General features: G+C 35.8%; 1 protein-coding gene across 1 annotated transcript in view; it reads left to right on the forward strand.

Annotated features, from left to right (window-relative positions):
- The window catches only part of PRMT3 (protein arginine methyltransferase 3), a 153,123-nt gene that overhangs the window by 59,555 nt on the left and 70,931 nt on the right, over positions 1–22,637 (forward strand). Inside the window, exon 10 of the mRNA XM_060105019.1 lies at positions 3,260–3,359. Coding sequence (XP_059961002.1) covers positions 3,260–3,359 — 100 coding nt within the window. The remainder of the gene's footprint in view (positions 1–3,259; positions 3,360–22,637) is intronic.

Raw genomic sequence — 22,637 nt, forward strand, 5'->3', positions numbered from 1 at the left:
AAAATCAAGAAACTGTTGTATTAGCATAAGGATGTACATCTAAATCTTGGGGCAGAATTGGAAGTTCAGAAATAAGTTTACACATTATGTTTAATTGATTTTTGACAAAGATTCTGAAGTAATTCCATGGGTTGGTAATACTTTTTCTTCAACAAAGTTGAAACTATCACTTGTGGTAGTTTTTCCAGCAAAGTTTTTTCATTATATATGAAAAAAATGATCATGATGCTATATTGGAAAAAATAACTTAAAACGGAAACTGAAAAAAATTTAGATGAAAACATAGGTGAAAATATTTGATGTAGGCAAAGATTTCTTAGGTATGTCACCAAAATCATGAACCACAAAAGAAAAATATGATAAATTGGTTTTTATCAAAATTAAAAACTTTAGCTCTTCAAACATATCATTAAAAAAATGAAAAAGCCACAGGATGGAAGAAAATATTCACTATACTTAAATCCATCAGGGTTTTTATCCAGAAGATGTAAAGAACTCTTAAAATTCAATAATAGGAATACAACTGAGGGGGCTTCCCTGGTGGTACAGTGGTTGAGAGTCCGCCTGCCAATGCAGGGGACACAGGTTTGTGCCCCGGTCTGGGAAGATCCCACATGCCATGGAGCGGCTGGGCCCGTGAGCCATAGGCCGCTGAGCCTGCACGTCTGGAGCCTGTGCTCCTCAATGGGAGAGGCCACAACAGTGAGAGGCCTGCGTACCGCAAAAAAAAAAAAAAAAGCAAATTGAAGAATACAACTGAGCCAGTTTTTTAAATGGGCAAAAAATTTGAACAAAAGATGATAGGGGAATATGGCCAGTAAGCATATGGAAAAAATACTTGGTCATTAGGAAAATGCAACTTTTAACCATGATGAGATCTTAACACACAGTTAAAATTTAAAAGATCAGCAATCCTAAGATGACTAGGTTGTGAAGCTATAGAGAAAACCATAATTCAAAAAGACACATACACCCCAGTGTTCATTGCAGCAGTATTTACAATAGCCAGGTCATGGAAGCAACCTAAATGCCCATCGACAGACAAATGGATAAAGAAGATGTGGTACATATATACAGTGGAATATTACTCAGCCATAAAAAGGAACGAAATTGGGTCATTTGTAGAGATGTGGATGGATCTAGAGACTGTCATACAGAGTGAAGTAAGTCAGAAAGAGAAAAACAGATATCGTATATTAACGCATATATGTGGAACCTAGAAAAATGGTACAGATGAACCTGTTTGCAGGGCAGAAATTGAGACACAGATGTAGAGAACAAACGTATGGACACCAAGGGGGGGAAGCAGTGGGGCGGCGGGGGGGTGCTGAATTGGGCAATTGAGATTGACATGTACACACTGATGTGTATAAAATTGATGACTAATAAGAACCTGCTGTATAAAAAAATAAATAAAATTAAATTTAAAAAAAGGAATGCTCATATATTGCTTGTGGGAATGTAAAATTGTATATGAACTTTGTAAAACAAAATCGCAGTTTCCTAAAAAGTTCTATCACTTCCATTTAACAGAGCAATTCTTGTACATAAATGTTAATAGCAGCTTTATTCATTATAGTACCAAGCTGGAATAATCCAGAATTCCATCCCCAGGTGTGTGGGTGAACAAAAGTGTTTTATTCATACAGTGGGATACTACTCAACAATACCTAGGAATGGAACTACTGATATACAGAAACATATGCATGAATCTAAAAAGTATGCTTTTTGAAAGAAACCAGACACAAAGAGGTACACTCAGTATGATTCCATTTATGTAAAACTCTACAAAATACAAACTTAAAAAAAAATAATAAATTTATTTATTTATGGCTGCGTTGGGTCTTCGTTGCAGCGCGCGGACTTTCTCTAGTTGCGGCGAGCGGGGGCTACTCTTCGTTGCAGTGCATGGGCTTCTCACTGAGGTGGCTTCTCTTGTTGTGGAGCACGGGCTCTAGGCACGCGGGCTTCAGTAGTTGTGGCTTGCGGGCTCTAGAGCTCAGTCTCAGTAGTCGTGGTACACAGGCTTAGTTGCTCCGCAGCATGTGGGATCTTCCCAGACCGGGGCTCAAACCCATGTCCCCTGCATTGGCAGGCAGATTCTTAACCACTGCGCCACCAGGGAAGTCCCCAAAATACAAATTTTAATATGTAGTAAAAGAAAGAAGTCAGTGCTTGCCTGTGGATGGGAGGATTTTCTGGAAAGAGCACTAATGAATCTTCGTAAGAAAATAGAAATGTCTATATATTGATAGTGATGGTGGTGGTCACCCAAGTATATCTGTTTTTTTAAAATTCAACAAAATTTACCCTTAAAATGCATTTAATCTTATGTATATAATACCTCAATGAAATTTGGGGGGAAAATCCCTCCTTTGTTAGCAGAAGAAATCCTTTATAATTCAGATGTACATCCTTTGAAGGTTGTGAATTTATTTAATTAGATACAAGCTTAGTAGCTTGCTTTTAGCTTTTTGGAATTATCTCTTTAACTCTGTTGTTTATTTGAAATTGCAAAAGGAGGGGGTGAAAAATATGTGCTAATCTTGTGATCAAGCATGTAAAAATATCTAATGAATGGTATTAGACAAGGTTAAATTATTTATGATGGGAGGAGAATTTCAAGTTTTACGCAGCATATAGTATTTTGTTATTCATGATAATACGTTACCATTATATAGGGCTTGAGGATGTGTACGTAGCTTTCACAGATGTTTCATCCTCATAATAGACTGTGAAGTAGTTAGGGAAGGTATCATCTTTCTGTTTTACACATGAACACACGGGCTCAGTGAGATTGTTACATAATTTGGTGAAGATCACTTAGCTGACAAGTGCTAGAGGACCTGGAAATCAGTGTAAGAGCTTCTGGCCCTAACTGTCTCTCCACTGTGACACACTACTTCCCTTTAAAATATACTTTTGTTGTCTGGTCTGTCTGTCTCCACCTCTCTCTTCAAAAAAAAAAAAAAGACCCATTAACTTTATTGACATGTATTTTGAATAGAATTCGGGTTTCTTTTCATGCTGTAGTTTTAAATGGTGGTTTAGTTGTACTATTGTATTAATCAGAAACATCCTGGGGGGTTCATGATGCGACCAAAAAGCAATTACAGTGCCCAGAGAATAAATAAACTTTGAAAAAACATACCTTTGGGTTCCATAAACTAAAATGAACGGTTACCAAGAAATTATGTAATTTGACTAGATTTCAGAATCTGTTTAACATACTAATTTAATTCATTATGACAATTTTCAGACTAAATAAACTTGAAGATACCGTTATGCTAATTAAAGGAAAAATCGAAGAAGTTCGTCTTCCTGTAGAAAAAGTGGATATTATTATATCCGAGTGGATGGTAAGTGTTTGCAGAGAAAACTACTTTTATTAATTTTTAAAAAAGGCAATGAATAAAGTAGCAGGTTTTCTGCATTTAATTATATTTGATAAGTGGCAGAATGGTAGCATTATTTTAAAAACAGCTACAGTCTTTTTATGGTAGTTCATTCTGAAATGGCACTTATTTACTGGCCATTTATAATTTTTTAAAAAAGAGTAAATTAGCCTTTTTGCTTTCAAAGTCATAATAAAGAATTATTATTTTTCTACTTCCGAGATTTGTAGAGACCTAAATATGTTTTCCTAAAAGCCTACAAGGACTAGTTAAGGATTTCCTAAGACTGTTTATGTCAGAATAATGTGATGTTGCCACTGTTGTTGTCATACTTAACATCCTATCTTTCTGATCTGTTAGGTCATGTAATCAGTGTCCTTTATCACATAAAATAGAATTTATTGGCATTATTAAGATAATAAAATTAAGGTACAATATATAACTTTATAATTTGCTTTTGAAACCACAAATCAAGACTAGAGTATTTATTTTAAAGAGTAAAGAGTCTGTAAAGTAAAATTAATGGTATTGTCAACTGATTTAACTCACTGATATGCCACTTCAATTAAGACAAGTATATATTATTTCCAGATACACGAAGATTTTTTTTAACCATTTGAAAGTTGTTAAGCTTTTTTTAAAAAAGTATTTGATAACATGTATTTTCATTAAATGAATTTATCAAAACTTCTTGAAAAGAATGAGTTTTGCTTTACAATTTTCTATAAATTTTGAATAAACACAGAAAATAATAATTCTAGCAAAGTTGCACTGATTTCAGGGAGCCTTTGAAATGTTCAGTTTTAATGTAGTGGTTTTAATTTAGAGCCAGTGACAGTCACTGTTGTTGGCAGTTACTCTTTTGCGTGTGAAACAGTGTGTTGATTTTTTCATGCTAGGCTTGGCTTTTAACAATTTTTGATCACAATATCATTATTATTCTTATGCCAAATAATTTGTATCAGCACCCTGATTTCCCTTATGAATTGAGTGAGAAGGAATGAATTTAGTTAGTATAATTAAAAATTCAGCATCTTTTTAAAGACTACAAAAAGGTGTTTTGGAGAAAGTACATTTGAGGCATCTGCTTGGCAACAACTTTAAGTAGTTTATACTAAATGTTGGCTGACATAATCCTCATTTCTCTAGGGGCCATTTTATTTTTCTTGGAAAATGCATCTTTAAAATTACCCCAAATTACACTAGAAGCAAACTAAAAGATAGACTTCACTAAACTTCCTGTCATGTCAGTTAACTAGCTGGGTTGTTCTTGCCCTGCCTAGCAGAATTATCCTTCTGGGTAGTGATGTTCTAGGAATTTTCATTTCAGAACTTGAAATGTGGTCTAGAAATATTAATATGCAATTGAAATCTTAGAGCCAGTTGGTATAACAATAAATGGTAACTTAGCTAGGTTGAGTGAATTCATGAGATTGTTAGAATTATGATGTGAACTTTACTGGAAGGTATGCCTGGTCTTGGGCTTAATTTGCCCTCAGATCCATCTGACATCCTTCTTCTTTCTTTTGTCTGATGGAGAAGGGCTACCACTGCAAGTGGCTTTTCCTAGGCTCCTGTGGCAGCCGACTGCTATTGGGTTTGGGGAATCTAATGGGAAACACTAATGGGAGATATATGGAAGGGAGAAAACAGGGCATTTCTCTACTTCTCTTTTGTCTCTAGTGGTGTTGCTGACAGAAGCTGTTTCTTTTGTGGCTCCAATTCCCACTAGTCATAATTCCAGCATCCACTGTGCGACGCTAGCCCTGGGCTCTTGTAGCAGTGCTTTTTCATTTTGTTTCTCTAACTCTTGTAGTTAGACTCTAATTGATGTAAAGGACACCTTTCATTTTGGAGGATTAATCAGGCATGATCTCTGCCTTTATCGGGAAGGCAGTGTCACAGAAACAATACTGAGTTACTGGAACCTGAGATGAAAGGGGTCAGTTGTTTGGAACCAAGGTGCTTTCAGAAACCCTTCAGTAAGGGAAACAAATATGTGTGTCCAGGAAGTGGTAACTAAGAACTTTCTTTCTTCCTCTTCACAAAGGTATAACTTAAGAGTTTGCATTATCTTACTATCTGCCTTTCCTTGTAAGCATCAGTGAGGTTGGAGTCTAGCAGATTGTGTTAAACGTGTTTGGTGGAGCATTAGACACTGCAGTTTATGGCAGTTACCGAGTCATCTTTGTGGCTTGGCAGTATCATTCATAGTATCTTCTATAAGTAAGTCCCCTCCTAACTTTGGTACTTCTACTCAGATTTCTGAGCTGAGAAGCTGGAAAATTCTAATTACATAATTAAACAAGGAGAAGGTGTGCTTCCTAAAATATATTCAAGATTTTTTCAGATATTCCTACTTTGGCTTAAACAATGGGCAAGTGGCAAATAACTGACTATTGTAAATTTATTTTAAAGCAACATTTTCATGAAGCAGCATTTAAAATTAAAATACCTTGCAGAGGGCCTCCCTGGTGGCGCAAGTGGTTGAGAGTCCGCCTGCCGATGCAGGGGATACGGGTTTGTGCCCTGGTCTGGGAGGATCCCATATGCCGCGGAGCGGCTGGGCCCGTGAGCCATGGCCGCTGAGCCTGCGCGTCCGGAGCCTGTGCTCCGCAACGGGGGAGGCCACAACAGTGAGAGGCCCGCATACCGCAAAAAAAAAAAGAAAAAAAATACCTTGCAGAGAATCCTCTGTCTTTGATTTTTTTTTTTACATCAGTCAGGATGTAAAAATCTAGAATAATCCAAGTTTAAGCTATAGCATAGACTTTTTTCTCTTTTTAAAAGTATTTTCAACAAGGAAGGGCCCCAAAAAGAAAATACCCTACAGTATTGAACACAGATGTTTAATGGACATGTAATCCAGTATAGCAATGTAGGCATCATATATTGCAGAGACATACATCTGTTTTCTTCTACTATGGTCCACTAACTGATCCATGGCTTAATCTAGATATGTTTTTTGTCTACAGCTGTTCATGAACTTTGCTTTTATTTTGGAAGATGTTCTTAGATAAGAATGTAATTTTAAAAGCCTAATCATTGCTGTTAGCATGTCAATTTAATAAACTATCACTTGTCTCTTAGATTTATGCATTTCTGCATTTAGATTTGCATTTAATTTTACATTTTCATTTTTACTGAATGAAATTTCTATTTGATAAAATTGTTATAATTTAATAAAAAGAGTTTAACTTCTATAGGATGTTAATTTTAATGCCTATGAGTATCTGTTCTCATTTTTTACATTTTACTGTACCAACAGAGCCATTCTTTATGACTTCCCATTTCTGATCACCTAATAAAACTGTTCAAAGTAAGCATCCCTAATTCTTGTCCTGTGAGCCAGTAAAGCCAGATTGACTCATTTGATGTTGCTGTTTTCCATCTAAGTTTTCAGCATGACCTCCTTACAAATAGATAAGATCCTGGCATTGCATGATACAACTGCCAGAGGTGATTCTTGTTTGGACATGTTATTTTCTGTCATCAGGACCATCAGGAAAATTATACATTAGGTGAATTTACATTGTCATGATCACTTATAATATACATTCAGGTTGTCTAAAGTCCCTTGTAATTTTTCTGTCTAGGCTTGCTCTTCACAGAAGTGACCTAAAATTTTGTCACCTTTCCCATCCCGTTTTCACCATCACAAGTGTGTCTGTATAGTACATGCATGCACAGGCCCACACTCACAATGATGGGGTATTCTTTGTTCATATTTAATATTCTTTATTGTTTGTAAATAGCTTTTCAGGATTTTATAGCTTTTATCACTTAGAAACATTACTTGTGATTTGGTTTATCAACAGTCCAGAAACTGGGCCATGAAGCCTGTCATAGGTCACATTTTCAACTGGTGCGTGTTGAATTGTCTTTGTTGGTTTTAGTTTGGTCTGGCAGTGAAACCATGCCATTTCAGACAACTGCCACGAGGATTAGGTGGCCTTTCCCGATCTTTCTTGCCTTAAATGATATAATAATAATTATGTAAGTAGTTCAGTAAATTAGATAAGTTGAATTAATCTTAGAGTTAGGGAAAGTATAGGAGATTAATTAACAACACAAATTTTCAGTTGTACAGGTGTGTTTTTCCCTTTCCTGTCCATAGCAAGAAATATTCTTATGACCTGAATTTAAGGGTTTTTTAAAACTCTTCTATTTTTCCTCTTTTATATTTATTACTCTGAAGTTTTTAAGCGAAATAAAACTGTACATGTCTAGTATGTATTGTTTTGTCTACTTAAAAGTAGACATAATCTCATAAGTCCAGTGATTCAAGATAAGGAAATGTAAGATATAACTTTCCCTCAACTCTTGCCATTTTTTTTCTTTTCTTATTTTTCTGTTGGTCCATCAGAGTAAAAGACATCTTTTTACTGCCAGATTTTTGGTATATTTTTTAAAATCAATAAATAATAATAACAGGGACTTCCCTGGCGGTCCAGTGGTAAAGAGTCCACCTTTCAATGCCGGGGACACGGGTTCGAATCCTGGTCAGGGAACTGAGATCCCACATGCCGCGGGGCAACTAAGCCCACGTGCCACAACTACTGAGCTCATGTGCCTCAACTACAGAGTCTGCGTGCCTCAAACTACAGAGCCCACGTGCCCTGGAGCCCGCGTGCCACAACTACAGAGCCCATGTGCCCTGGACCTTGCGCACGACAACTAGAGAAGAGAAAACCCGCATGCCACAACTAGAGAGAAGCCCGCACACCGCAACAAAAGATCCCACGTGCTGCAACTAAGACCCAGCACAGCCAAAAATAAAATAAAATAAAAAAATAATAAATCCTTAAAAAAATAATAGTGAAAAATAACAAAGGTTAAAAATCAAAAATACAGTATTACATAAAATTAACTGTAAAAAATGGTTTCCAAAAGACAGCTGGAGTAGCAATTCTTATATCAGACAAAATAGACTTTAAAATAAAGACTATTAGAAGAGGCAAAGGACACTACATAATGATTAAGGGATTGATCCAAGAAGAAGATATAACAATTGTAAATATTTATGCACCCAATGTAAGAGAACCTCAATACATAAGGCAAATACTAACAGCCATAAAACGGGAAATCTACAGTAACACATTCATAGTAGGGGACTTTAACACCCCACTGTCACCAATGGACAGATCATCCAAAATGAAAATAAATAAGGAAACACAAGCTTTAAATGATACATTAAACAAGATGGACTTAATTGATATTTATAGGACATTCCATCCAAAAACAACAGAATACACATTTTTCTCAAGTGCTCATGGAACATTCTCCAGGATAGATCATATATTGGGTCACAAATATATCCTTGGTAAATTTAGGAAAATTGAAATTGCATCAAGTATCTTTTCTGACGACAATGCTATGAGACTAGATATCAATTACAGGAAAAGATCTGTAAAAAACACAAACACATGGAGGCTAAACAATACACTACTTAATAATGAAGTGATCACTGAAGAAATCAAAGAGGAAATCAAAAAATACTTAGAAACAAATGACAATGGAGACATGATGACCCAAAACCTATGGGATGCAGCAAAAGCAGTTCTAAGAGGGAAGTTTATAGCAATACAATCCTACCTTAAGAAACAGGAAACATCTCGAATAAACAACCTAACCTTGCACCTAAAGCAATTAGAGAAAGAAGAACAAAAAACCCCCAAAGTTAGCAGAAGGAAAGAAATCATAAAGATCAGATCAGAAATAAATGAAAAAGAAATGAAGGAAACGATAGCAAAGATCAATAAAAGTAAAAGCTGGTTCTTTGAGAAGATAAACAAAATTGATAAACCATTAGCCAGACTCATCAAGAAAAAAAGGGAGAAGACTCAAATCAATAGAATTAGAAATGAAAAAGGAGAAGTAACAACTGACACTGCAGAAATACAAAAGATCATGAGAGATTACTACAAGCAACTCTATGCCGATAAAATGGACAACTTGGAAGAAATGGACAAATTCTTAGAAATGCACAACCTGCCAAGACTGAATCAGGAAGAAATAGAGTATATGAACAGACCAATCACAAGCATTGAAATTGAAAATGTGATTAAAAATCTTCCAACAAACAAAAGCCCAGGACCAGATGGATTCACAGGTGAATTCTATCAAGCATTTAGAGAAGAGCTAACACTTATCCTTCTCAAACTCTTCCAAAATATAGCAGAAGGAGGAACACTCCCAAACTCATTCTACGAGGACACCATCACCTTGATACCAAAACCAGACAAGGATGTCACAAAGAAAGAAAACTACAGGCCAATATCACTGATGAACATAGATGCAAAAATCCTCAACAAAATACTAGCAAACAGAATCCAACAGCACATTAAAAGGATCTTACACCATGATCAAGTGGGGTTTATTCCAGCAATGCAAGGATTCTGGAATATACGCAAATCAATCAACGTGATACACCATATTAACAAATTGAAGGAGAAAAACCATATGATCATCTCAATAGATGATACACCATATTAACAAATTGAAGGAGAAAAACCATATGATCATCTCAATAGATGCAGAGAAAGCTTTTGACAAAATTCAACACCCATTTATGATAAAAACCCTGCAGAAAGTAGGCATAGAGGGACCTTTCCTCAACATAATAAAGGCCATATATGACAAACCCACAGCCAGCATCGTCCTCAATGGTGAAAAACTGAAACCATTTCCACTAAGATCAGGAACAAGACAAGGTTGCCCACTCTCACCACTCTTATTCAACATCGTTTTGGAAGTTTTAGCCACAGTAATCAGAGAAGAAAAGGAAATAAAAGGAATCCAAATCGGAAAAGAAGAAGTAAAGCTGTCACTGTTTGCAGATGACATGATACTATACGTAGAGAATCCTGAAGATGCTACCAGAAAACTACTAGAGCTAATCAATGAATTTGGTAAAGTAGCAGGATACAGAATTAATGCACAGAAATGTCTGGCATTCCTATACACTAATGATGAAAAATGTGAAAGTGAAATAAAGAAAACACTCCCATTTACCATTGCAACAAAAAGAATAAAATATCTAGGAATAAACCTAGAGACAAAAGACCTGTATGCAGAAAATTATAAGACACTGATGAAAGAAATTAAAGGTGATATAAATAGATGGAGAGATATACCATGTTCTTGAATTGGAAGAATCAATATTGTGAAAATGACTCTACTACCCAAAGCAATCTACAGATTCAATACAATCCCTATCAAACTATCACTGGCATTTTTCACAGAACTAGAACAAAAAATTTCACAATTTGTATGGAAACACAAAAGACCCCGAATAGCCAAAGCAATCTTGAGAACAAAAAACAGAGCTGGAGGAATCAGGCTCCCTGACTTCAGACTATACTACGAAGCTACAGTAATCAAGACAGTATGGTACGGGCACAAAAACAGAAATATAGATCAATGGAACAGGATAGAAAGCCCAGAAATAAACCCACACACATATGGTCACCTTTATCTTTGATAAAGGCGGCAGGAATGTACAGTGGAGAAAGGACAGCCTCTTCAATAAGTGGTGCTGGGAAAACTGGACAGGTACATGTAAAAGTATGAGATTAGAACACTCCCTAACACCATGCACAAAAATAAACTCAAAATGGATTAAAGACCTAAATGTAAGGCCAGAAACTATTAAACTCTTATAGGAAAACATAGGCAGAACACTCTATGACATAAATCACAGCAAGATCCTTTTGGACCCACCTCCTAGAGAAATGGAAATAAAGACAAAAATAAACAAATGGGACCTAGTGAAACTTCAAAGCTTTTGCACAGCAAAGGAAACCATAAACAAGACCAAAAGACAACCCTCAGAATGGGAGAAAATATTTGCAAATGAAGCAACTGACAAAGGATTAATCTCCAAAATTTATAAGCAGCTCATGCAGCTCAATAACAAAAAAACAAACAACCCAATGCAAAAATGGGCAGAAGACCTAAATAGACATTTCTCCAAAGAAGATATAGATATTGCCAACAAACACATGAAAGGATGCTCAACATCATTAATCATTAGAGAAATGCAAATCAAAACTACAATGAGGTATCATCTCACACCAGTCAGAATAGCCATCATCAAAAAATCTAGAAATAATAAATGCTGGAGAGGGTGTGGAGAAAAGGGAACACTCTTGCACTGCTGGTGGGAATGTGAATTGGTACAGCCACTATGGAGAACAGTATGGAGGTTCCTTAAAAAACTAAAAATAGGGGCCTCCCTGGTGGCGCAAGTGGTTGAGAGTCCGCCTGCCGATGCAGGGGATACGGGTTCGTGCCCCGGTCTGGGAGGATCCCATATGCCGAGGAGCGGCTGGGCCCGTGAGCCATGGCCGCTGAGCCTGCGCGTCCGGAGCCTGCGCATCCGGAGCCTGTGCTCCGCAACGGGGGAGGCCACAACAGTGAGAGGCCCGCATACCCCAGAAAAAAAAAAAAAAAAAAAAAACTACAAATAGAACTACCATATGACCCAGCAATCCCACTACTGGGCATATTCCTTGAGAAAACCATAATTCAAAAAGAGTCATGTACCAAAATGTTCATTGCAGCTCTATTCACAATAGCCCGGAGATGGAAACAACCTAAGTGTCCATCATCGGATGAATGGATAAAGAAGATGTGGCACATATATACAATGGAATATTACTCAGCCATAAAAAGAAATGAAATTGAGTTATTTGTAGTGAGGTGGATGGACCTAGAGTCTGTCATACAGAGTGAAATAAATCAGAAAGAGAAAGACAAATACTGTATGCTAACACTTATATATGGAATATAAGAAAAAAGAATGTCATGAAGAACCTAGGTGCAAGACCGGAATAAAGACACAGACCTAGTAGAGAATGGACTTGAGGATATGGGTAGGGGGAAGGGTAAGCTGTGAAAAAGTGAGAGAGTCTCATGGACATATATACACTACCAAACGTAAAATAAATAGCTAGTGGGAAGCAGCCGCAGAGCACAGGGAGATCAGCTCGTTGCTTTGTGACCACCTGGAGGGGTGGGATGGGGATGGTGGGAGGGAGGGAGATGCATGAGGGAAGGGATGTGGGAACAGATGTATATGTATGACTGATTCACTTTGTTATAAAGCAGAAACTAAAAAAAAAAAAAAAAAAAAGAACTAGTTGAGGATTTAGTGAACCTAAATTTGAGTCCAGGTCTAGAACCATATTGCTTAAATTCATTCGCTTTGTATAAATAAAATTGTGATGTTATGATCCATAAAAAAAAGAGAGAAGGACCACAATTTTAAATAAATATTATTTTATTAAATAAACATTAAACTAGAATATGATTTGCATCACTGGCAATCCACTAAGAGATTACAAAGACAAATAGAAATCTCACCCTTTTATATAACCAAGCACATACAACCCATTGCATACATGTTCTCAAGATAAACAGTATTATTGACTGGTTTTAATTGCTAATTTTTGCTCATTTCTTTATGTAATTTGGGAGGGAAATTCTAGAGTGCAGTTATATAAATGTGTAAGAACTAGCAGTTTTAAATGAGCTTATAGCTCATTTTGGCATTGTCTTTTATGAAATTTCTGTTCATTTATTTTGCTTATCATTGTATTTGGGATTTTTGTCTTTTTATTATTTTTCTGAAAGAGTTTCTTATTTATTCTAGTTACCAATCTGTTACTGGGGCTATTCTCATATCTTTTGCTTCTGCTTGTTTCTGGGCACATAGGAGAATTTATCTTTCTGTCTCCTTTGAAGTTAGATGTGGCCCTATGACTTGCCTGACTCCCTGAGTGCTTATAATAAGCAATGCTTCTTGTCAACCTGTAATACCAGAAATAAACCTTTTTTTGTTTTAGGTGATTATTTGGATGTTGTTTGTTAATGCAGGGTAACCCAGCTTGTCTTGACAGATACATTATTCTCTATCAATTATGTTTGTTGGCAGTGTGTGGCTTGTCAGTTCACTATTTTTTTGATATGATTTGATGAATAGACAATCTTAATTTTTGTGTATCAAATTTATCAAACTTCTTTATGGTTTGAGTTTTTCGTATCTTGTTTAATAAATCTTTCTAGACTTACCATTGTATATTTATTAGACTTCTCCATCTTCCATGCCTCCTCACCTTTTCATATTTTCTAATGTTTTGGCTTTCTGGACTGTATTCTGGATAATTTTTTCAGTTCAGTCCACCAATTCTTTCTGAAGTTACTTTTAATCTGTTAAACATATCCATTGTTTTTTATTTTCCTTTTTTTTTTTACTTCTAGGTTTTTTTTTCCAATTGAAGTATAGTTGACTTACAATATTGTGTTAGTTTCAGGTGTACAGCGTAGTGATTCAGGATTTTTGCAGATTATATTCCGTTATAGGTTATTACAGGATAATGGGTGTAATTCATGTGCTGTGTAGCATATCCTTGTTGCTTATCTATTTTATACATGGTAGTTTGTATCTGTTAATCCCATACCCCTAATTTGTCCCTTCCCCTTTACCTCTCCCCTTTGGTAATGTTTCATATATCTGTGAGTCTGTTACTGTTTTGCATATACATTCATTTGTGTTATTTTTTAGATTCCACATGTCTTTCTCTGTCTGAGTTATTTCACTAAGCATAAAATTCTCTAGGTCCATCCACATTGCTGTAAATGGCAGTATTTCATTACTTTTCATGGCTGAGTAATATTCCTGTGTGTGTGTGTGTGTGTGTGTGTGTATCACATCTTCTTAAGCTAGTCATCTGGTGGTGGGAACTTGAGTTGTTTCCATGTCTTGACTATTGTAAATAGTGCTGCTGTGAACATTGGGGTGCATGTATCTTTTTGAGTTAGTGTTTTTGTTTTTTCTGGATATATACCCAGGAATGGAATTGCTGGATCATATGGTAGTTCTATTTTTAGTTTTTTAAGGAACCTCCTTACTGCTTTCCATAGTGGCTGCATCAGTTTACATTCCTGCCAACAGTGTATGAGGGTTTGCTTTTCTCTGCATCCTCTCCAACATTTGTTATTTGTAGACTTTTTAATGATTGCCACGCTGACAGGTGTCAGTGGTTCTCATTGTGGTAATTCGCATTTCTCAATATTAGTGATATGGAACATCTTTTCATGTGCCTGTTAGTCATCTGTAGGTCTTCTTTGGAAAAATGTCTCTTCAAGTCTTCTGCCCATTTTTTAATTGGATTGTTTGGGTTTTATTTTATTTTTTAAAATATTCTTTGGTTCTTCTAAAACTTTGCTTGTTATTATTATCTTAAACCCTCTTTTAATCTCATGAATCATGAACATTCTTAGTTTATGTTTTTTTTTTAATTACAATATCTGTCATTTTTGCAGATCTGCTTTGCAACTTTTGTTTCTGTTGGCCCTCACTCATGGTGTTTGGTTCTTATTTATTTGAGTGTTCAGTACTATTTGATGTTGTGCTGTGTATTTTCCAAGGAACTTTATCTGTGGGAAATCCTTTGAAGGATGCCTGGGTAAACAATTTAGTAGGGAAATTTTTCAATGTAAAAAATATAGAATGAATGTTTCATTGAGCCTCATGAACCCATCACCCAACTTAATAGTTATCACCACTTTGCCATTTTTGTTTTATCTGTCTCCACACTATTTTTTTGCTCTCTCTTACTGATAAGGACTTTAAAAAATGTACATTCATTATACCATTGTTAAGCCAAACAAAATTATTGATGTAGTCACAATTCTGTATTATATTTAAAAATTCCTTACTATCTAGTCTATGTTCACATTTCCCTAATTGTTTCATGAATTTTATTTTATTTACATTTGATTTGAATCAGGGTCTGCGTTATGTCCACGTACTGCATTTGATTAATTTGTTTCATAAATCTTTAAGCTTTTGGTTTGAGATAATTGTAGATTATCACATACAATTATAAAAAATTACACAGGGCTTCCCTGGTGGCGCAGTGGTTGAGAGTCCGCCTACCAATGCAAGGGACGTGGGTTCGTGCCCCTCTCTGGGAAGATCCCACATGCCGTGGAGCGGCTGGGCCCGTGAGCCATGGCCGCTGAGCCTGTGCGTCCGGAGCCTGTGCTCCGCAATGGGAGAGGCCACAACAGTGAGAGGCCTGCGTACCGCAAAAGAAATAATAATAATAATAATTACACAAAGATTTCCTGTACTTTTTACCCAGTTTCTGTCAATAACATCTTGAAAAACTATCATGCAATGGCACAACCAGGATACTGATATTGATATCATTGAGATACAGAACAGTTCCATCACTACAAGGAGCCCTCCTATTGTCCTTGTCCAATCCCAGCCTTGACCTGTGGTAAACACTAATCTTTTCTCAATTTCTTTCATTTTGTCTTTTCAAGAATGCTGTGTAGGAGACTTCCCTGGCGTTTCAGGGGTTAAGCCTTCACCTTCCAGTGCAGGGGGTGGGGGTTGGATCCCTGGTCGGCAGCTAAGATCCCCTATGCCTTGGGCAGCCAGAACACCAAAACATAAAACAGAAGCAATATTGTAACAAATTCAATAAAGACTTTAAAAATGGTCCACGTTAAAAAAAAAAAAAAAAAGAATGCTGTGTAAATGGAATCATACAGTATCTGACCTTTTGGGACTGGCTTTTTTCACTTAGCATAATTCACTGAAAATTCATCCAAATTATGACTTGTGTCAATAGTCTGTTCCTTATTTCTGAGTATTCTATGGTGTGGATGTACCACAGTTGGTTTAACCATTCGTCTTTTGAAAGACATCCAGTAGTTTGGGGCTGTTACAAATAAAGCTTTATGAACATTTGTGTATAGATTTTTGTGTGAACATAAGTTTTCATTTCTTTTAGAGAGGTGCCCAAGAGTATAGTTGCTAATCATGTAGTAATTGTATGTTTAGTTCTATAAGAAACTGTCAACTTATTTTCCAGAGGGGCTCTACTATTTTATATTCCTACTAGCAACATATGAGTGATCCAGTTTTGCCACATCCTTGCCAACATTTCCTACTGTCACTATTTTTTTTAATTTAAGCCACTCTGATGTGTAGGTATATCTCATTGTGCTTTTAATTTGCATTTCTCTAATGGCTTATGATGTGAAACATCTATTCATATATTTATTTGCTGTCTGTATCTCCTCTTCAGTGAATTGTGTGTTTCTGTCTTTTGTTCATTTTCTAATTGGACATTTTTTCAGTGTTGAGTTTGATAGTTCTTTTTACTAGTTCTTTATCGGATATGTAGTTTGCAAATATTTTCTCCCACTTTGTAACTAGTCCTCTTAACAGCACCTTTTGCAGAGCAAGTTTTTAATATTGAAGTACAAATTATGTTTTTATTTTTATGCATCATGCTCTTGGTATCAAAATCTTGGTATCTAAAATCTCTTAATCTATAGGTTCACCTTCCTCTTTTTTTTTTTTTTATCATGCAATTCTTTGAAGAAACTGGGCCATTTGTCCTGTAGAATTTTCCACAGTCTGGATTTTGATGATTTTGACACCTCATGGTGTCATTTAATATGTTTTTCTATCCCTTGTATTTCTTGTAAACTTGAAATACAAGGTCAAGAAATAGAGGATTAACAAATTCAAGGGGTTTTCCTGCCCAGAACACTTCATGTGTGATGGTGGTGATTGGTTTCTATTGTATTGAGTCAGGGGACTCTTTTTGTTTGGCTGTCTATGTTACATTGAGATTGATAATTGCTTTTGGAGTTGTCAGTCTAATCTACTTATTATGAAGTTCCCTATCAGCCTTTTACTTAAAGATTTTAGAATTCATTGCAAATGATTTCTTAGATTCATTATTTCATTAGAAGTTATAAAATTGTGATATTCTAATTATATCATTTATTCTTTCTTTGTTAGGTGAAGTTATTCTGTAAGTACTCTCTCATCAAACATTTGGTTATAAACTATAGTTTATATAGGAAAAAGGGGATAAATGCCGGATATTTTCTACTTACCATTTTCAGAATAATGAACTGTTTCTCTAATATTTTCTAAAGGGATTTTTTTGGTTTGTTTTTAGCGTCATTATGAACTCGTGGATTTTTAACATATTTGATGTGTTTTGAACCATTGTAATTACTATTTTTGGTGTTCGAATTGGCCTATTTTTAGCTAATGACAGACATTTGAACTTGCCTCTTATATCCCTTCAACAATTCCTAGTTGTCTTCAATATAATAATGAAAAACAGAAAATTTAAGTATGTTTATGTTTCAGATTATACTTTCTGGTACTGTAAGATATTTTACAGTCATTTTATACTGCCTAAACATGGAATCAAAGAATCCTGGTTCTTTCATTGGAAAACAGTATATATAGAGATCACAGTCTGGGTTCTAGGAGTGCTCATTGCTGCTGTACTGCCATTGGTTGTATGTTGTTCTTAGTGGACAAGTATAGCTATTTTTTTTAGTATTAAAAAAACCATGAGTTTACACTGATATTTCCAATTTAAGGTTATGGAATTTTTACTTAGAGTCTTTAATTTTGTACTGTATCTTTTTCTTCTATGCAGAAAATATTGATTCTTAAAATAATAATTGTTTATTTACTTTATCATATAATAGTTTACCTATAATAGTTTTAAACTTTTTATATCAATTTTACTACTAACAATAAGATTTCTAATGCAGTTTATGATCCCTCTATATTTTCTTTTGTCCTAGAGTATATCTCATGGAAATACATAGTCTAAATACTATGTTTCAATGTTACTTGAATTAATTATTTTCCTCTGGTTATGTAACCAACTTGACATACAATCAGATTTATTTGTTTACTTTTTCTTCAATTTGGGGGAATTGCTTCTTTTTCCTTTTTTAGTTTAATTTTGTTTTAATTACAAAAACATTTATGTGGTTCCATTCCTTTTGTCCCTTAATGAATAGATAACTTAAAAAAATTTTTTTTTAGCTTTTGGTTTATTAAAAAGATATTAGATATGTATATATTTATATTTTCACTCTGTGTTACGCAGAGTTAACATACTCTATGCATTGTTCTATGCTTTGCTTTTTTAAATTTAAAATTATATCTTGGCCATCACTCTGTATCATTATAGAGAGATACACCTCATTCCTTTCTATGGCTGTATAATACTCCATTGTACAGATAAATATAATGTATATAACTAACACTCATTTAAATTTCTGTCATTCTTTTGCTGTTACAACTAATACTGTGTTGAACATCCTTGCACATATTTCATTTCATTTTCCTGGAAGTGGGATTGATGAGTCAAAGGGTTAATGCATATGCATATGCAATCTTAACAGTTTTTGCCAAATTCTCCTTAGCACTTACCTTACCATTCTGCTTTCTTACCAACAGTAATATGAGAATACCTGTTTTTTCACGGTCTTGACAGCAGAGTATGTTGCAGAATCACTTTTAAATTGCTGAGGTTTTTCCTGCCACCTAGACATTGTAAATTAGGGTTGTATATTTGCATGAGGACTGGCTTATGTTAAGAATTATTGGAGGCGGGGGTGGGGTGGAGGGGAGTATGTGTTTGACCACCCAGCACCAAGGTTCTAAACTGGATTGTTGGGGAGGGAGCAGGGTGGCAGCAGGTGAGATTTTAAATTTACATTTACTCTATAGATATATTTGGTTGTCTCTGTTTTGTTATTTGGGTCTTATATTCCTCACTTTGGCTGGACCATGGGTTTTATCTCCCGTTTTTCCATGTTTATTTACTAGCTTTAGCAAATGGCTCTCAAGGTGAAAGCCAGCTTACTGATGCATCTAACTAGATATTCTTTTTTTTCTTCTGGCGTATATGTTGTACTTAGAGGATCAGGAGCTCCTAAAATGCATTGGTGCAGGAAACAGAATGGGATCTTGTTCTTTAAGCCCTGAATCATACTGTTAATAGAGTTCATCTTTCCTGTAGTCTCAAACATCTATAATTTACGAGTTTTGTAGGACCACCATGTTACATATAACTATAACTTAATTCTCATCAATAAAAGTGTTAGCAAGTAATTTAGTTGTATTAAGAGTAGAATTTCCAGTTATAATTAATGATTTTTTTCAATCACCGTGCAGGATTGGAATATTGTTTTAGAAATACAGATGTATCTTTCTCCAAAGAAGACATTCAGATGGCCAACAGGCACATGAAAAAGTACTCAATAGTGCTAATTATTTGAGAAATGCAAATCAAAACTACAATGAGGTATCACCTCACACCGATTAGAATGGCCATCATCAAAAAGTCTACAAATAATTAATGCTAGAGAGGGTGTGGAGAAAAAGGAATCCTTCTGCACTGTTGGTGAGGATGTAAATTGGTGCAGCCACTGTGGAGAACAGAATGAAGGTTCCTTAGAAAACTAAAAATAGAGTTGCCATATGGTCTAGCAATTCCACTCCTGGGTGTATATCTGGAGAAAATTAATTCAAAAAGATAACATGTACCGAAGTGTTCATAGCATCACTATTTATAATAGCCAAGACATGGAAACAACCTAAAAGTCCATCGAAAGATGAATGGATAAAGAAGATGTAGCATATATATACAATGGAATATTAGTCATACAAAAGAATGAAATAATGCCATTTGCAGCAACATAGATGGACCTAGAGATTATATTAACTCAGGTAAGAGAAAGACAGATATCATGATATCACTTATATGTGGAATCTAAAAAAAAAAGATACAAATGAACTTATTTACAAAATTGAAACAGACTCACAGACATAGAAAACAAATTTATGGTTACCAAAGGGGAAGGAGGGGTGATAAATTGAGAGTTTGGGATTAACATGTACACACTACTATATATAATATAAATATATATATAACAGGGACCTACTGTTTACACAGGAAACTGTATTCAATATCTTCTAATAACCTATAATGGAAAAGAATCTGAAAAAAATATACATGTATGTATATATAACTGAATCACTTTGCTGTGCACCTGAAACTAACACCACTTTGTATAAATCAACTATACTTCAAAAATAAAGTAAAAAGAATAGGAAGGGAAGAAGGGATGGATCAAAGTATTTTTACCTCATTGCACCATAGATTTGCCACACTGGATATTGTATAACTTTTTTTTTTTTTTTTTAAGAGCTAAGTTCAAGTATTGCCTTAAACATTCAGCTTATTTATTTATTGTGTTTTTTAGATGTTGGGCGTAGGAGTTTATTAATTAATTTATTTATTTTTGCTGTGTTGGGTCTTCGTTTCTGTGCAAGGGCTTTCTCTAGTTGTGGCAAGCGGGGGCCACTCTTCATCGTGGTGCGCGGGCCTCTCACTATTGCGGCTTCTCTTGTTGCAGAGCACAGGCTCCAGACGCGCAGGCTCAGTAGCTGTGGCTCACGGGCCCAGCTGCTCCGCGGCATGTGGGATCACTCCCAGAACAGGGCTCGAACCTGTGTCCCCTGCATTAGCAGGCAGATTCTCAACCACTGCGCCACCAGGGAAGCCCTGCATAACTTCTTAATTATTGCCAGTCTGGTACTTAATTATTGCCAGTCTGGTAGTCATTTGGTAGTCTCATTGTGTTTGAATTACTAAATGAAGTTCAGCATCTCTGCATATGGTTATTGGTGATTTCCTGGCTCGTAACTGTATGTAATATTTTTAACCCATTTTTCTTTTGGGTTGCCCGCGTTTTTCTTGTTGATTACTGTTCCTTGTTGGAGATGGAAATGCGTGTGTTATCTTTCCAAACTCTATGACTTATTTTTTATTCTTCTGATGTCTTTTGATGAACAGAGGTTCTAAATTTTAATGTAGTCAAATTTAATTAGTCTTTTTCTTAATGGTTAGTACTTCCCCCCACCCAGAACATGGAGATGTGTGTGTGTGTGTGTGTGTGTGTGTGTATAAAACTTCATACCTTCCCCATTTACATTTAAGTTTTTAGTACACTCATGTAGTTCTGGTAGTAAAAATTGTCATAGTCTTTCTATGGGGCAGTTTTATGACACAGGTCAAAATTTTAAATGTGCATATCCTCTAATCCAGAAATTCTGCTTTAAGAAATTTATCTTAACCAAATACATAAAACATTGAACAAAGATGTCTGTGTGTTCATGTTCAAAGCATTATTTTTTTTTTTTTTTTTTTTTTTTTGCGGTATGCGGGCCTCTCACTGTTGTGGCCTCCCCCGCTGCGGAGCACAGGCTCTGGACGCGCAGGCTCCGGACGCGCAGGCTCAGCGGCCGTGGCTCACGGGCCCAGCCGCTCCACGGCATATGGGATCCTCCCAGACCGGGGCACGAACCCGTATCCCCTGCATCGGCAGGCGGACTCTCAACCACTTGCGCCACCAGGGAGGCCCCAAAGCATTATTTTTTTACCCATTTTATGGCAGATGAGTGCAAAGGATACCGATATTCTTGTTGCTTGATATCATCGGCCCCCTTGCATTTTTCCAGGTGTGTGAGAGTGTAATATAATCTGTCTCGGTTACCGTAGAGTTACCAGTAAGGAAAGTATCTTACCCAAAAGTATTTTACATAAGTACTTTGAAATTCTCATGTAACTTCCTTATCATATTTGTGATAAATAAAATGGTTAGTATTAGCACATTTTAAGGTGAAAGAGTCAAATCCCAGGCGTGGGAATCACTGAAAAAACTTTGCAGTTTAGATGTTCAATGTCTAAGGCTATTATAAATATAACAGTGAAGTAAATAGAGGTTCTTTTACATCCTTTAAATCTTCTAAGATCAGACAAGATCGGGCACATCCTGTAAAATCTTAAGTTTGGTACATTTCTAGCAGAGAGCACTGTAGATGAGGAGAAAATGCTTATCTAATTATTTTTGTTACATATCTAGAGCAGTGATTCTCAGAAGTGGAGGGAGCATGTCTGATTTTGCCCCTCTGGGATATAGGGGTAATGGGAAATGTCTTGGAAACATTTTAGGTTACAGCAGTTCAGGAGAGATGGGGACTGGAGGAGAGTGCTGCCTAAATACCCTACAGTGGGACAGAACAGCCCCTACAAGGAAGTATTATCTGGCCCCAAATGTTGGTAGTGCCAAGGATAAGAAACCCTGTTTTAGAGTTCTCATTTCTATGCATTGATAATAACTCATACCTCAATTTAGATGATATTATACAGGCCACTTGATGCCTAGTCTGAGGCATCAAGGAAGTTTTTCCTTAAAAGGTGACATTATGACAGTATACTGTCACATGCATGTACAATTGAAGCTTCCTAACCAACCTGTGTTTAATTCACCACATTAATGATGGTTTGCATTCTTTTTGTATAACACCTGCTAGATTCCTGTGGC

This window comes from Mesoplodon densirostris, chromosome 7 (assembly GCF_025265405.1).
Source record: "Mesoplodon densirostris isolate mMesDen1 chromosome 7, mMesDen1 primary haplotype, whole genome shotgun sequence".
Taxonomy (NCBI): domain Eukaryota; kingdom Metazoa; phylum Chordata; class Mammalia; order Artiodactyla; family Ziphiidae; genus Mesoplodon; species Mesoplodon densirostris.